The sequence below is a fragment of the Nesoenas mayeri genome (genome assembly GCF_963082525.1).
Source record: "Nesoenas mayeri genome assembly, chromosome: 4".
Taxonomy (NCBI): Eukaryota; Metazoa; Chordata; class Aves; order Columbiformes; family Columbidae; genus Nesoenas; species Nesoenas mayeri.
The window spans coordinates 26,649,669-26,664,762 of record NC_137540.1 but is presented as its reverse complement, the minus strand read 5'-3'; the positions used below and the strand labels follow the sequence as shown (position 1 = coordinate 26,664,762).

Sequence of the window (15,094 nt, the reverse complement as noted above, 5' to 3'; positions counted from 1 at the left end):
AAAAACTACAAGAACATCTCAACATAAGTCAAAGACTATGCCTTTATGAAAGATATCTTGAAAAAAGTGAAAGGTCAAAGCAGTATTACTATTCAGAGCTACTCCAATGAAAAAAATAAAAATGACATGTCTTCTGGTATTCCAACCTTCCTCGTCATTTAGGGTCAGTAATTTATTTGTCAATGATTGCTGACTACACAGCATCTCTCCACTTCAAGGTCACATCAATTAAGAAAATTTCCCAAAACCATTTGGTCACATCAACCCAAATGCCTACCAAAGTGCCACGGTAAAGCGGGGCGGGGGCAGGAGGCGGCATCTTCTCATATTTACCATCTTCCCTTCGTTTCCTGGACCTGACACTACATAATTTTCTATATAAACAGAAACTTCACAAACTATGCTTAAAATGCTACATGACAAACAAACCCTACATATGCAAGTACCTTTCAGATACTAATTGACCTTACCCACCTTTTACATGTCTGCAACCAACTAATATTTTACAGCTTCATAAAATACAGAAGCTAAATATTAAAACCACAAGCAAGTATTCGGCATTGCTTGGCTGAGAGCCTTTCCTCCCAAATTTCCAAGGCTACCTGCACACTGCATATCTGAGGTTTTCAGTCCTTTTCAACAAGGTCAAAATCACTTATTTACCTGTTGATGACTGTGCATTCACATCAGCACCATGAGCTAGCAGCAACTTTACAATTTTGACATGTCCACCATTAGCAGCAGCCATTAAAGGTGTTATATCTCCTTTAATACCACGGTCCTCCACATTAGCATGCATTGCCAAAAGAACCTGTGAACAGAAGGGTGAACAACAACAAGTAACAAAGCAAGTGACAGATCAGCATGTCAAGATGGTTGAAGTGCTGCACAAAGCGCCCAACTTCACATACATGCAGTTTTGTGTTACATACACTTAAAGAAAGTAAGCACAAAAAATGCAGTAGGAACACTCAGCTTGTGTTTAAATCTTCATTTGCCCATTAACTGACATTTTCCACTACCTTAACACTGGAAATACATTAATTCAACACTTATTTTTATACAACACACACATAGGAAAAACAGCTAGGAAACCAACCTGTGCAAGCTCATAATATCCTGCTGAGCAGGCTAAACAAAGGAGGCTTTCCCCTTCTTCTGTGTGCTCATTCACACTCCGTCCTTCAATTAGCAACTTCCGCACAGCATTTACATCTCCTTCTGAACAAGCCTCTGCCAAGCTGCGGCTAATAAGATAGAAAGCATTTAAAAGTGAAAATGGACTATGCTTCAAATACTTGCTCTACATGCAGAGCAAAAATCCAACATACCATGGGAATGCAGTCAACAAAATAGAACACACTATCTAAAAAACTGCTAATTAAAGAGGTGTCATTTTTACACTTGAGGTTTGCCACTTCACTTTTATGAAAATTGAGTAATGTGCCTACTCAACCACTTCTGTTACCAATTTTTAAAGCAAGTTTAAAAGAGAAATCTCTGCAGGATGACCATTAACTTTATCAAATTATGTAATACATAAAACTGAAGCAAAAAACTTGTTAAGACACCATGATTTACTGCTCAACACCATAGATGCAACATGGCATTATGTCATACAGAGATACAAAGACTTTTTTAGTAATAATTTAAGAATCTGAGAAGTAATAACTTTTCCTTTTGAAAGGCTTATCATATAGCACTGCAAACAAATCACTGTTGGTTTATGTTACTAATTTCTACATAATATACAGACTCAGTCTATTCCTGCTTCATAGGTCAGTTTGAAAACACAGCTTTTGTCCCGCTCATTTTCTCAATTAAGGTTCAAAGTAAAGGAGACACTATCAGATCACAGGCAAATACAACACCATGAGTATTCCTTTCCAAATCAGCTACCGCTACTCAGATTTACATTCATGTTCTCTTTTGCCCCAGGACCAGAGGACAAGGAAATAGCCTGTTCACCTTCACAAATCAATTTTGTTCAGTACTGTAACTGTTAATTAAGCTAAAACAAATTACCTGCATCACTGTTTTCCTATAACAAAATACATCACTTCCCATCTGTCCTGGAAGATCCTGAATTTTTTAGCGCAGTCTGACATTTCACTCATGACCTTCAGTCAACTGAGCAGAAAAGGGTAATTTTCTCTGGTTTGTTAAGTGTAAGTCAGAGTACTTGTAGCTTTTGTGTCATTTTATGAGTTCTTCACTTTTTTTGACAGGAACAAAACTGAATAATAAAAGGTCTACTGGAAGCCCATTTTCAATTGCTCTGATACTATCTTCTGTCTACACTGCCTTCATTCTAAAAAAAATTATTACCTTGTGACAACTAAAATTCAAGTCTGACATATTTCTCTATTCTGGTCCAAATAACTGGATCAATAATAATAAATTACTGGCCTCATCACAGCCACTGTCCTTTGATCTCTTCTTCATTTAAGTAGTCCTATCAACACACAACTCTCTCAAAACAGAATGAAAAATACAGTAGTTGACTGAAGACTTCTACAAACTGTATTATTACTCAACATGAAGAAGAGCAATTCTTACAATACTCAAGATTTAAAAGTGGATATTTGTAAGGACTGCCTACCTCACACTTGTGTATTGTACCCAATATTTTATTTGTACTGCCAGACACCATTGTAATATATGGACAAATATTTCTCAAATACATCTATTCACTGTATTTCCCACTTTTATTTTTATTTCCCATATCCTCTTGTCCTGGTAACAACTTAGGCAACTGCTAAATTTCACAGGAAAAGAAGGAGCTGGGCACAAGGAGGAACACACACACAAGCAGAGGCAATACCAAACAATTCTGCTCTTCTTCACGTGTCCTGATCAATACACCAAGAAATGTTTCTTTCAAGTTACTCAGTATTCAAGGAGCAAACTGCAAACTAGCACAGCAGCACTTCAGTTGTTTCTGCTAACACTGTGTTTCTGTTTTATCGAAGCTGAACGACAACCTAGAAGGGAACTTTCTTTTTTGTTCCTGCAGACATAAGTAAGAAGAAAAGAAGTAAAAATAAAGCCAGAAAGTCCAGTTAAAAAGTAACAACTCTCTGGCTGAGGCTCTGTCCAAACTCCCACCTAACCCAGGAAAGCTGTACACCACCATGAGGGCTCAAGTTCCTCAAGAACGTTTTCTTTCCTCAATGAAAGAGTCACTGTGAAGTTCTCTGAAACTTTTTTTTTTCAGTCCCAAAGCTAGTTTCATGCTATTATTGAATGACTCATTTTGGGATTTGCTATTTTTTCGTACAGTTCTAAGTCACACTATTTAATAGAGTTTAGAAAGTTTCTATAGTTTGTCAAGTTAAATTATTTGGACCACAATTTCTGAATACTAAGCAATATTAACTACTTCACTTCCCATTTCAAGCCCTAACAGTCCAGGAATTTTCAGGAAGAATCACCATTGACAACTTGGTGCTAATTCCACTTGAGTAAGAGTTTCACTGTTCTGTAAACAAAAGTGATAAAAAGCTGCCTGGCAAGTGGCAAAAGACTGGAAAAAATTAAATTTAAATTTCTGCTTACTTGTCCGTCTGCCCTGCATTTGCTGTGCTTTCTGCTCTCATCCGGGTAAGTGCAGCAGCAGCTTCATCCAACGCGCAACTGACCGAAGAAGTCAATCTGCGAAGCACCTCAGGATCTGCGAATGCTTTACCATCAGCTGTAGACAGCTTACCTATTCCTTTCATTCCAATTTACAACAAATTAGTATGCGTGCCAGAAAAGGAGAAAACAGAGAAGTTGAAATTGAGCCTGAGATCTGTTGGCAAAAAGACTGCAAGAGTAATAAACTACAGCTTCCAAAACAAAGGGATTAACTCCTTACAACAGTAACTTAAAAACTGCACTCTAATGTGATACACATGAATGAAACCCTCCAATCCACAGAAGGCGTTGTTTTTCAACTAGTTACAGCTATTTCATATATGCAACTAGTAAAGCTTTGTTTTATAACAATTACTATATAAAAAGTCTCACTGAGCAGCTGAGTCTTTCACATAAGGTTGCAAGCCAGGGCAAGGTGTCAATTTTTACTCAGGCTTTTAGAAATCTAACAGGAGGAATCTGATTGGAAGCATAGCCTTCACATGAAACTCTGATTTTCCAAAATTCAAAATGCTTTAAATTAATTTCTTTCTCTTCAATGACTTGCACAATCTTGACAAGTTCAAACCACTTTATATTCTGCATTTATATCGTGCTCCTATGGATTAGACTTGAGCAAGCAGTTCCAGTATGGTCTTATATGTAACGGCTTCAGGATTAAACCTGTATAGGACACAAGGACTTACCTGCAGCTTCAAGTAATGCTTCTAATCTTGCCTGAGTTTCTGGATCTACTGTTCTCAGGTCAGTGCCATCGGTACTTGACAAAAGCAATTTAGAAGCTGTTTCCAACATAGGGTTTTCAAGATCATCTTGATCTAAGATAAATGATTCCACCTGAAAAATAACAGATCTGGTTCAAGAATAAGTGACCAAAACACACTTAAAACACAAAAAAACCCCACAGTTGCATTTGCCTTTATACTACTTTATTAGCTGAACTATCCTCAGTTGACACAAAGTGGTATTATTTCACCAATGAAAGCAATGAGGCATCTCAAAACCACATACAAAGAATGTACCTTCTACCATCTTGTCCATTTCCTCTGGGAGTAGAAGCCACATGTACTAGAAAAGTTTAACATAGATTTCACATCTCCCCACTGCACTCTACAATTTTCAAGTCCATGTTAACACAGGGAGGGAAAAGTGAAATAGATACCTCTCCAGACAGCCTAAAGGCAGTAGCTGCTATGAGTTTCTATGCAAGCTGTTCAGTTTGGATTTTTTTCCTCCCAAAAGAATTTAAAAAAAAATATATATATGACAAAGAAAGAATTTTCTATTTCACACAACCCAGTCATCTTTCAAAGGAATAACCTGCCCTCAAATGGCATTCAACTCTATTAACAAAATCCACAAAAAGAAAAAAATCTTATAGTCATCACTACTTTTGTGTCAATTGTTTTCTTCTGACTTGCAGACAAATTCTCTGCTGTTTTGCTTCCTGCAGGTCTGATGTCTCCTAATCCAAGTTAAGAAAAAACGACCGGAAACATGTTCCAGGTATGATCAACTCATATGCAACATACAAGGGTTTCACAGAAAGTTTCTCAAGAAAACACTTATTTAAAACATTATCAACATATTTTGCAACCCATTAGATCTGCTTTTTCCAGAAAACAGATGCCAAGTGGTCTTAGTTCTTTTCAAGTTCCTATTGCCATGTGTTCTCCATTTTCTGTTGTTGTGAAACACGTAGTAATTAAGGAAGAGAGCAATATTTTAGAGGGAAAAGCCATTAATACACGTTTGTTTTCTACTGCCTGTCAAAGGAAGACTGGGTCAAAGCAGTGTAGAGAAAAACACTCCTTTGAGAGTTCCATAAACACACCCCTAAGTCTATGACCTAACATCAAACCATTTATTAGTTTATAAAGATGAAGTCTAAACACCCCCTCATAAAGCTCTAACATCCTCAAAGATCCACATCTTCAAAAAATCAAATAAATAAAAAAAAAATCAAAAATGGTAATAGAAATCTAAATTCAAGACTGCTAGACAAAAAAGCACATGCCAGAAACCCCTACAATGTGATTAATACAGTTTATGAAGACAGAAATACTATTTAAGATTGATGTGTGTCTCCAAAGTTTAAAAGCAATCTCATGAGCGTCACAAGTTCAGATTCCTGCACATAAATGCCCTAAGAATCTAAATGGGCAGACAAACCCAAAGAGTGACCAGTTCATCTGAGGACTCCTGAAAGGTCTCTCTCCATCCTCCCATCTATTCTCATCAAAAGTGAAGAACTCACACAACAACTTTCCCTTCTACAGTCTGCCTGCAGCTCAAAACTTATTAGGATATAGCACTACCACATAGCTTGAACCTAAACATCTTGTTTGTGGAGGAGTTTACTTTAGTTGATGAGGACTGGGTTAGGGAGCAATTAAATAGTCTGGACACCCATAAATCCATGGGTCCAGATGGGATGCATCCGCGGGTGCTGAGGGAGCTGGCTGAAGTCATTGCTGGACCGCTCTCCATCATCTTTGCCAAGTCTTGGTAAATGGGAGAGGTGCCCGAGGATTGGAGGAAAGCAAATGTCACTCCAGTCTTCAAAAAGGGCAAGAAGGAGGACCCGGGTAATCAGAGACCGGTCAGCCTCACCTCTGTCCCTGGGAAAGTAATGGAACAGCTTATCCTTGGTGCCATCTCAAGGCATATCAAGGATAAGAGGGTTATTAGAGGCAAGTCAGCATGGCTTTACCAAGGGTAAGTCATGCTTGACCAATCTCATAGCCTTTTATGAGAATGTAACAAGGTGGATGGATGATGGCAGAGCGGTGGATATGGTCTACCTTGACTTCAGTAAAGCCTTTGACACAGTCTCCCACAGCATCCTTGCAGCTAAGTTGAGGAGGTGTGGTCTAGACAATAGAGTAGTGAGCTGGGTTGCAAACTGGCTTAAGGAGAGAAGCCAGAGAGTGGTAGTCAATGGTGTGGAATCTAGTTGGAGGACAGTATCTAGTGGAGTGCCTCAGGGGTCAGTACTGGGGCCAATATTATTCAATATATTCATTAACGATTTAGACAAGGGAATAGAGTGTACTATCAGCAAGTTTGCTGATGACACTAAGCTGGGAGGAGTGGCTGACACGCCAGAAAGCTGTGCTGCCATCCAGCGAGACCTGGACAGGCTGGAGAGTTGGGTGGGGAATAACCTCATTAAATTTAACAAGGAAAAGTATAGAGTCCTGCATCTGGGCAGGAATAACCCCAGGTTCCAGTATAGGTTGGGAAATTACATATTAGAGAGCAATGTAGGGGAAAGGGACTTGGGGGTCCTGGTGGACAACAGGATGACCATGAGCCAGCACTGTGCCCTTGTGGCCAGGAAGGCCAATGGCATCCTGGGGTGTATTACAAGGGGGGTGGTTAGTAGATCAAGAGAGGTCCTCCTTCCCCTCTACTCCGCCCTGGTGAGACCATATCTGGAATACTGTGTCCAGTTCTGGGCCCCTCAGTTCAAGAAGGATAGGGAACTGCTGGAGAGGGTCCAGCGTAGGGCAACAAAGATGATTAAGGGAGTGGAGCACCTCCCTTATGAGGAAAGGCTGAGGGAGCTGGGTCTCTTTAGTTTGGAGAAGAGGAGACTGAGGGGTGACCTTATTTGAGAAAAGGGCAATTGGACTAGATGATCTTTTGAGGTCCCTTCCAATCCCAAACATACTGTGATACTGTGAAGATAGGGCAAGAGCTACTTTCAAGATTGCTTCAAGTTTATCACTTGAACAATACTATTTTGCGGGGCGGAAAATCTCCTTTCAGATAGCTTTTGGTAATACACAAGTATATATTTCACGGGCATCTTTGAAGATTCTTGGCCCTTCTCATTCAAATCTAGGAACACAGCAAACTCAAGTGGATGACTTCTAACTTCTGATGAAAGTGGCTCTCAAGTCAACAACTGCTGATACCAGGACAGTCCTGCAGTGTTTGATATTCCTCCTCAACACTACTTTTTCCAAGTGATGCTCATACAGGCTAGAGTTTTCCAGTTTCACAAACAGGTGAAGGCAACTCCTAGTTTCCTCCCCAGTCCTAAGGAACAATTCACTCCTGCCTTGCCACAGACTTTGGCTGGTTGCTGCCAGCTATGTGCCAGGCGTCTACAACATCAGACTTAGGTCATCTGAGGACTTGCCATTTGTCTTCCTCCAAAGGCCTAAGCCTGCTGCAGCAAGAGAAAGGAACCACTCTGCTGTTCAGGAGCCAACTGACAGATTTCACCACTGGAAATGCAAACTATTGAGCAGTTGGAACTATCTTCTTGGCTCACCCAATTCACAAAATCCCTACTACTTAGACTAACTAAAAAAAAAAAATTCTCATCTGAGTGAAATTTTTAACAGCTGGTTACACTATGAAACATTTGCCAAGAAAAAAGTCTAAATATGAAAACATCTCTCCCCCACTCACATCCTCTCCCTTCAAATTAGGTCTTTTAGGCAGTCTAGGTTTCCAATGGAAAAATCCTTGTATTTTTCCTTCTAGCTAAGAATATCAGCACAGTGAGATTAAAAAAAAAAAATTATAACCAAGGAAATCTGAGATTAAAAGCAATCTACCTACGAACAATACAGAACCAGGACAACCACAAATTATCAGGAGAAAGCTTCTCTTGCAATAAAGTTTTGAAAAGCATTTCCATCTTCCATCATTTAAACCATTTCAGAGCAATGTCTCAATAAACGAACATATTAAATAACAAATGTAGACTATTTTATGACCTTAAACATCGCTGTATTCCTTTCCTAAGCTATTACAGAAGAAATCCATCTTCAAATTGTGGCTTGCAGAACCTTTGATCAAGCCTCCAGTTATACAACTCCATATTCCAATAATTGCCTTTTACCTTAAGGGTTTCACTACATCTACAGCTTCTTCTTCAGCTGGTTCAACATGACACACAATACCAGACATTGTGATACTATCACCCTAACAATGGTGAATACAGCTGTATTTTGGTAGAAGTGAAAATTCCACTTTCATTTCTCAGAAAATGCTCCCTTCTCTATAGAAACTACAAATGAAAGACAAAGCATTTCCATTTACCAGGCCAAGTAAACAGACATTTCCTTTAACAGTCTTCAGATGTATTTCCTCTAACTAAAACCCAAACCAAAACACACACACACACAAAAACACCATCCGAAACAAAACAAACCCCACCACAACAACAACATAGAATAGTTCACAAACCCTCCACCTTACATATCAGAATATTTAATCTGGGTTCTCAGTATTTTTCCCACCAAAAAATCCTCTGACATAATCCAATTGTTTAAAGAGTCCCCAACAGAAGGGCTGTCATCCTGCAATAAAAGTCTAATATCCTGTATTTGCCTAAGTTTACTTTGCCCATAATCATTTCTAGTTTATGTGAGGCTTCTACCAATCAAAAAAGCTAGGAGAACAAAACTATCAAGTTCTGACTGCTCTCAAAGATGACAGCCTACAGTTTTGAATAAGAGCATTGAATAAGAACACGGAGAGAAATTTAAAGAGGGCTTAAAAGAAACATGTTAACAGGTATATAAATCCAAAGCACACAGAAATCTCCTGCCACAAGTACCTTTAACTACCTTCCAAGTACTGCTTTTCTGGGCTAAATATTGTTCTGAATTTTCCAAGTACTATGATACTAGACTACACTTAAAATTTTTAACATCACATGTTATCACTTCTTATTAGAAAGAATTCTTCCCTACTTAGCAGAGCTTTGCAACAACATCAAATTGGGTACCACAGACTTGTCCTCTTCCTCAGAACCTCTGTTGTCATTTTCCCCATGCATGCTCTCAAGCTTCCACAGGGCTCACTTTTGTGTGCATGCCATCCCACAAACCTATATGTTTTGTTTTCTGTGTTTTCTGTAGTACAGACCCAAAACTCCACCCATTCTTTCTCCTTCCCAACTTCGGGGTAAGCTATTTGCTCCTCTTTGCTCCATTTCTTCTTCACCACTCCAGAATCAGGAGGTATAACTTACTGCACAAACTATTTTATCAGCAGGGCTGGATCTTTTCTTTTGTAAGGAATGGTACTTTTGCCTTTTTAGTATTGTTCTGCCATCTGATATTATACGTGGAGGTATGGACACCTCAACCAGGTAAAAAAGCTGATTCCGCAAAACTCATATCAATGCACCCTGAAGACAGTCCTGCAAGATCTCAGTGATTTTTTTATTTTGACTGCCAAACAGCAGATACCAAACACAGTTTAATAAATGCCAGATTTGAGCAGGGAAAAAAAAAAAAATAGAAAAAAGGCACAACACAACTGAGTTAACTTAGCTCTAACTGGCATGCCTCTTGCCACTGTGTGATACTATATCATGTGGAGACAGAATTCAGTTCCTAATGCCAACTCAAATTTTAATCTCTAACCAGCAAACCATATGCAAATATACTTGCCATCAGCATAGGTCCTCCTATATCCCCACACCAGTGTCTTCTAAATCCATACATATGCCTCCATATGGCCTCATACAAATGCAAACTAAGGTTTAACAAACTCACATAGCTTCCCTCAGGGAAAACAAAACAAAACACATAAAAAGCCCCCAACACACCACACACACAAAAAAACATTAAGGATTTGATGAAACGGAGTCAATCACCTACAGATTTCCATTCTACTACTTATAAGGCTACAGACAGATCAGTGTCTTCCTAATCTTAAATCAAGCCAGAAAGGGGGGGAGAAGAAAATACTCAATTTCACCTACAAACAACTGCCTCTTCACATCTTCCACACTTATAAAATAGAAATCCAGTAATCAACACCAAAACAACTTCTCTTGAACCACATCATCCACTAGTAAAGTTACTTTACTACCAAAATTGGAACAATACCTAAATGAACACCTCAAGTCTGAAAGGACAGCAAACTCTAATCTTCGTCTCAGTAGAATTACCTACCGCATAATTGCAGTTTAGTATGAAAGCTCTTAATACACATTAAAACATAAAAAACCGGTACTACGCTACACAATTCAACTCCAGTGATACTGTATGAATTTCATTGATAAGAAATTTTAATATTGTTTGTTGCAGTGTAACAGAAGAACCCAAGAGCAAAGCTAAGCCCTTTTGTTACACAAATAGCTTTGGTACCCTTAAAGGTCACCTTCCCACATACATATAACACTTTGTAATATTTACACTTTATATCAATACAGTTGCCCACAAAGCATTACCAGAGAGCTTTATGATGAGCTAAATTTTATCAACAGTAGAGAACAATAAAAGCAATTATTTAACACTTCACTTACAAACAATGGCAGACAACAGCTACGTTTCCAACATCCAGCACCTACTAGAACTTAATGCAGGAAGACAAAAGCCACTTATTTAGCCATCTAATCAGTATATAACTGCCATGAATACCTCTGGTCATTAACCTACAGAGCATCTCTAGCATTTGTTTATCAGTTTTACAGTTTGTCCTCAGCCACAGCTGTGTTGTAATGACAACTCAGAAGCATTAAAAAAAGGCTGTAAAAAGCCATTTTCTCCTTCCCCCTTCAGGTTCCACACCTGATTTCAAGAGCCTAAGAGTGAATTTTGCCCATTCCATTCCATTCCATAGTCTTCTTTAAGGGCATCCTGCACCCACACAGTATTTATATGCTGCTGCTTTCCAGCATTTAGTCAGAAATTAACAAAGAGTAAACATTAAAAACCCCACATTCCATATAAATTATTAAAATTTACACCATATTACTCTGACATGGACAATCTGAAAGCAGATGTATGGAGATGGAGGGCAGCAGCAAACAGTTGCTTAATTCTATGGTACATTTCAGCACACAGTGTGATAAAACCAGCCACAATACTCACTCAAAAAAACATGACAAATATCCTCAGACAAACATCCTTGGACAAACATCTGCAACATATTTCTAGCTGTGTTTCATTGTATATACTATTTCACAACCTTGAAGCTTCACATGAAGACATGCTCAAAAAAAGAAAAAAAGTAGTAAATGGTTCTTAAAGTAACAAACAGTGAAATCCAGTTTAAGGGTCTAGCAGTTAGGCTGCAAACAACAAATCTTGAAGGCTGTGAAACAGCAAGTCGTACTCATTAACATAATAGGATGGAACATTTTAAGCTTCATAAACAACAACATCTGAAAACAGATTTGGATGAACTATCCCAAGACAAATATTTTGAAAGGCCCCAAAACGCCTTTCATGAAAAAAAAAAAAAAAAAATTCTCTGTAGGTTTTTTCTTCTTCTCGAGGCTGGAGGTGGCCTCTATCTTCTAGGCTTAAAATGCAACAGAAGATTTCTTTCTCAACTTCTGCCAGATTGCTCTCATTAATTACTCACCATATTAGGCACCAATTACAATTTTAGAATTTCTTAAGTTTTTACCTTGGCAGTTGGGCCTTTGGTATTTGATATCCAGAGGTTGCCAAATAGATCCTATAAGAAGCAAGACTTGGTACAAAGCTTTTCTGAGGAACCTGGCATACAAGCAACAGCTAGTGACTGTCATATAGCAAACGTGACCACCTCAAACAGACCTTAACCAGTCTCTTTCGGGTATTTTTTATTTGCATACAAAAGGACTTATTGCCAATTTGCAAGAGCTGTAATAACTGATTGTTCCCAGCTACAAATTTTTTAAAGAGTAGTAAAAGGTTTCTGAAGACAACTGGAAACTTCAAAAGGATTTCAAGCCTGCCACCTGTTACAAAGCCATCTTCAGACTGAAACGGCAATCATTACTAAGTTAGTCAAACTTCAGTCCTGCTACATCAACAAGTTACCAGCTTGAAGAACAAGGAGGCAACAAGGAGGCTTCAGATTCTTCACCTTCTCAGCTAAAACAACTCCCATACAGTGAACAGTTTTAATTCTGATTTACATGGGGAACTCCTCATGTCAACAGCATAGCCTGACTCACAGTTATACTACCTTCCCCCTGCACCCTAGCAACTCAGATCCAGGATAATCACAGCTTTTGCCTCAATGGCAGAGAGCTCATTATTTCTGTCGCTTCTCTTCAAGACAGATTGTTTTTACAGTCAATATCATTTACTTACTGAAACCTGGATCTACAGTACTTCCATCTCACAAACTGAATGTGCAGGACTGCACAAGCAAGAAGGGAACACTTGATTAGCACACAAACCTTTTCCTAAAGATCACAGACAAGCTGATAAACATCCTTGGAGTCTGGGATCAGGACCCCTCAGGATTTTCTTCTGCATGAGCTTGTATGAAAAAAGGTCCCCAAGTATGTATTTTTGGCTGCTAAACAGTTCCACTAAGCATCTGCCGATCACTTCCTACAGCCTTGGGGATCACTGTGAAATTGTTCCAAGTTATTACACGACACTGCACCAAAAAAGAAACCCAGCCTCAAAAACACAAATAAACAAAGAAGACAAAAAAAAAAAAACAAACACAAAAAACCACACCCCAAACAAAAAAAAAAACAATAAAACAGCTATCTTTCATTCAAATTTAATTAGTATTTCTTTAAAATAAAAAATTTTCCACTGCTTGCTTCATTAATACACTCTACAAGTCTGTTTTACACAGAACAGCAGCTTTTATACTGTTACTTTGCAACTGGAACACACAAGAGGAAATAAAGTCTAACTCTGACTAATAACTACTTAAGATTTCACTGCATACCTCTATTACTTTCAACATACATGAACCCATCTCAGTTGAAAGTCATCTTACTGAAAAAAAGACCAATCTGAAACATTGAGCCAAAGTAATCAACTTAAACACATCTTGAAATAAATCACTGGAAATGGATTTTGACTTTATCCAACAAAACTTTGAGGCCAAGTATATGGTTCAGCTACGGCTACATGTTTTCAGGTGAAATTGACACTTAGTTAACACAGGTCTGAAGCCATTTTAAGATGTCAATCTTCATAGCATTAGTACATATGAAAAAAATTTCCATTTTAAGTTTTAATGCAGACAAGCCTCTGGAATTACTTGTCATTTCTGTGACAACAAAACAGAACATGACAAACAGCACAACCACCTAATTTGCATGACATAGCTCTGAAGTAATGGTTTACTGGCCTTTTTTTTTTTTTTTTAAACACAAGACACCATGTTCTTTAGATAAAGATCAGCTTTCTGGTTACTGAAAGGAAAGCAGACACCAAAGCAAGTGAAACAGACCATTTTGCCCATTCAATTTTAGCCTTACAGATTCTGTGGCTTTTTTTTTTTTTTTCTTAGAATCTGTCTTGAACCGGGAACAAGCTGTATGATTCTCCGTTAGCCTACCCAGCTACTACAGCAGCATTGTCACTGCAGACACAAAGTCTTACAGCAGCATTCCTTTCCCATACAGCAAGGATTACTTCCAGTTATCTTGGATATATAATCACATTTGCTGTCTTTCTAACATGCAATAACCCTCCCCAAACCTAAATGAAGCCTTGTTCAGCAGAAATCTGAAGTCCAGCAGCTGGAACATCTCAACAGTGTTGTCTTTCATTTTACTCCATACACCCCATTTCTCTTGCTGCTGCTAAAAACAATTAAAAGGGGTAGGGAGAGGGAATGGTAAGAAGAATAACAGGCCATGCTGCTGAAATGGCATAACACCATCCTCATGACCAGCACCATCAGTTTCTGCTGCAGGGACACCTGCATTATAACTGCAGTGTGTTTCTGGATACAAGACAGGTGCTGATGTATTCACATGAAAATTCTCTCCTCTGTACTCCTATCCTCCGCATTACAAACAACCATAAGAGGAGAGAAACAGGCAGACTGATATGTATAGCTACAAGAAGGCTGTGGAACTACAAGGAAAGACTTTTTTTCCATTTCAGATCTTCATTCCAAACACTTGGCATACTTCCACTTTAAGCAAATTTATGCATTAACCAGTATTCAGCTGCAATTGTTTGTGCAAGAAAGATTTCATGCCAACATAAAAATAACATCTCAACTTGTTATCTTATCAAGTTCCCTGTTCCAGTTTCCCATTTATGTGGGGAAAAAAAATCCACAAATTTTGTCCTGTGACATGAATAACAAGATTAAAAAAAAAACAAAAAACAAAAAACAGCAAGAGTAAACTGCCTGCCATCACACTTCTGAAAATTCAGCTTCAAACAATACTTCCACAATAACAGTAAGAAAACTGACACATTGACAGTCCAACCATTTGAACACAAGTATGCATCTTCTTTTATCGCCCGCTAACTCTCAACAGAAAAGCTGAACAATAACTTTTGATATAAATGACCTCTTTCAGAGCAGGCTTGGGAACAACTGACCACATAAGCAAGCAAAACTTTCATGACTGCCTACGAATAACTCATTCAGATTGTTGCTGTCTCTGGACCAAACCCAAGATGTGGCTGTCTCCATCAGAGCCACTAACAAATAACACCTGTAACAAAGGCTGTTCCCATACATCACACAATCAAAATGGAAACCACTTTGT

At 38.5% G+C, this 15,094-nt stretch overlaps 1 protein-coding gene across 4 annotated transcripts in view; it reads right to left on the bottom strand.

The window, feature by feature from the left end:
- Window positions 1-15,094, bottom strand: part of ANKRD17 (ankyrin repeat domain 17) — a 97,566-nt gene that overhangs the window by 48,147 nt on the left and 34,325 nt on the right. For all 4 annotated transcript variants that reach the window (XM_080343132.1, XM_080343134.1, XM_080343135.1 and 1 more), the window contains exons 2-5: window positions 4,326-4,476; window positions 3,559-3,715; window positions 1,100-1,247; window positions 664-811 (exon numbers count right to left, since the gene is read on the bottom strand). In XM_080343132.1, the coding sequence (XP_080199258.1) occupies window positions 664-811; window positions 1,100-1,247; window positions 3,559-3,715; window positions 4,326-4,476 (604 nt within the window). The remainder of the gene's footprint in view (window positions 1-663; window positions 812-1,099; window positions 1,248-3,558; window positions 3,716-4,325; window positions 4,477-15,094) is intronic.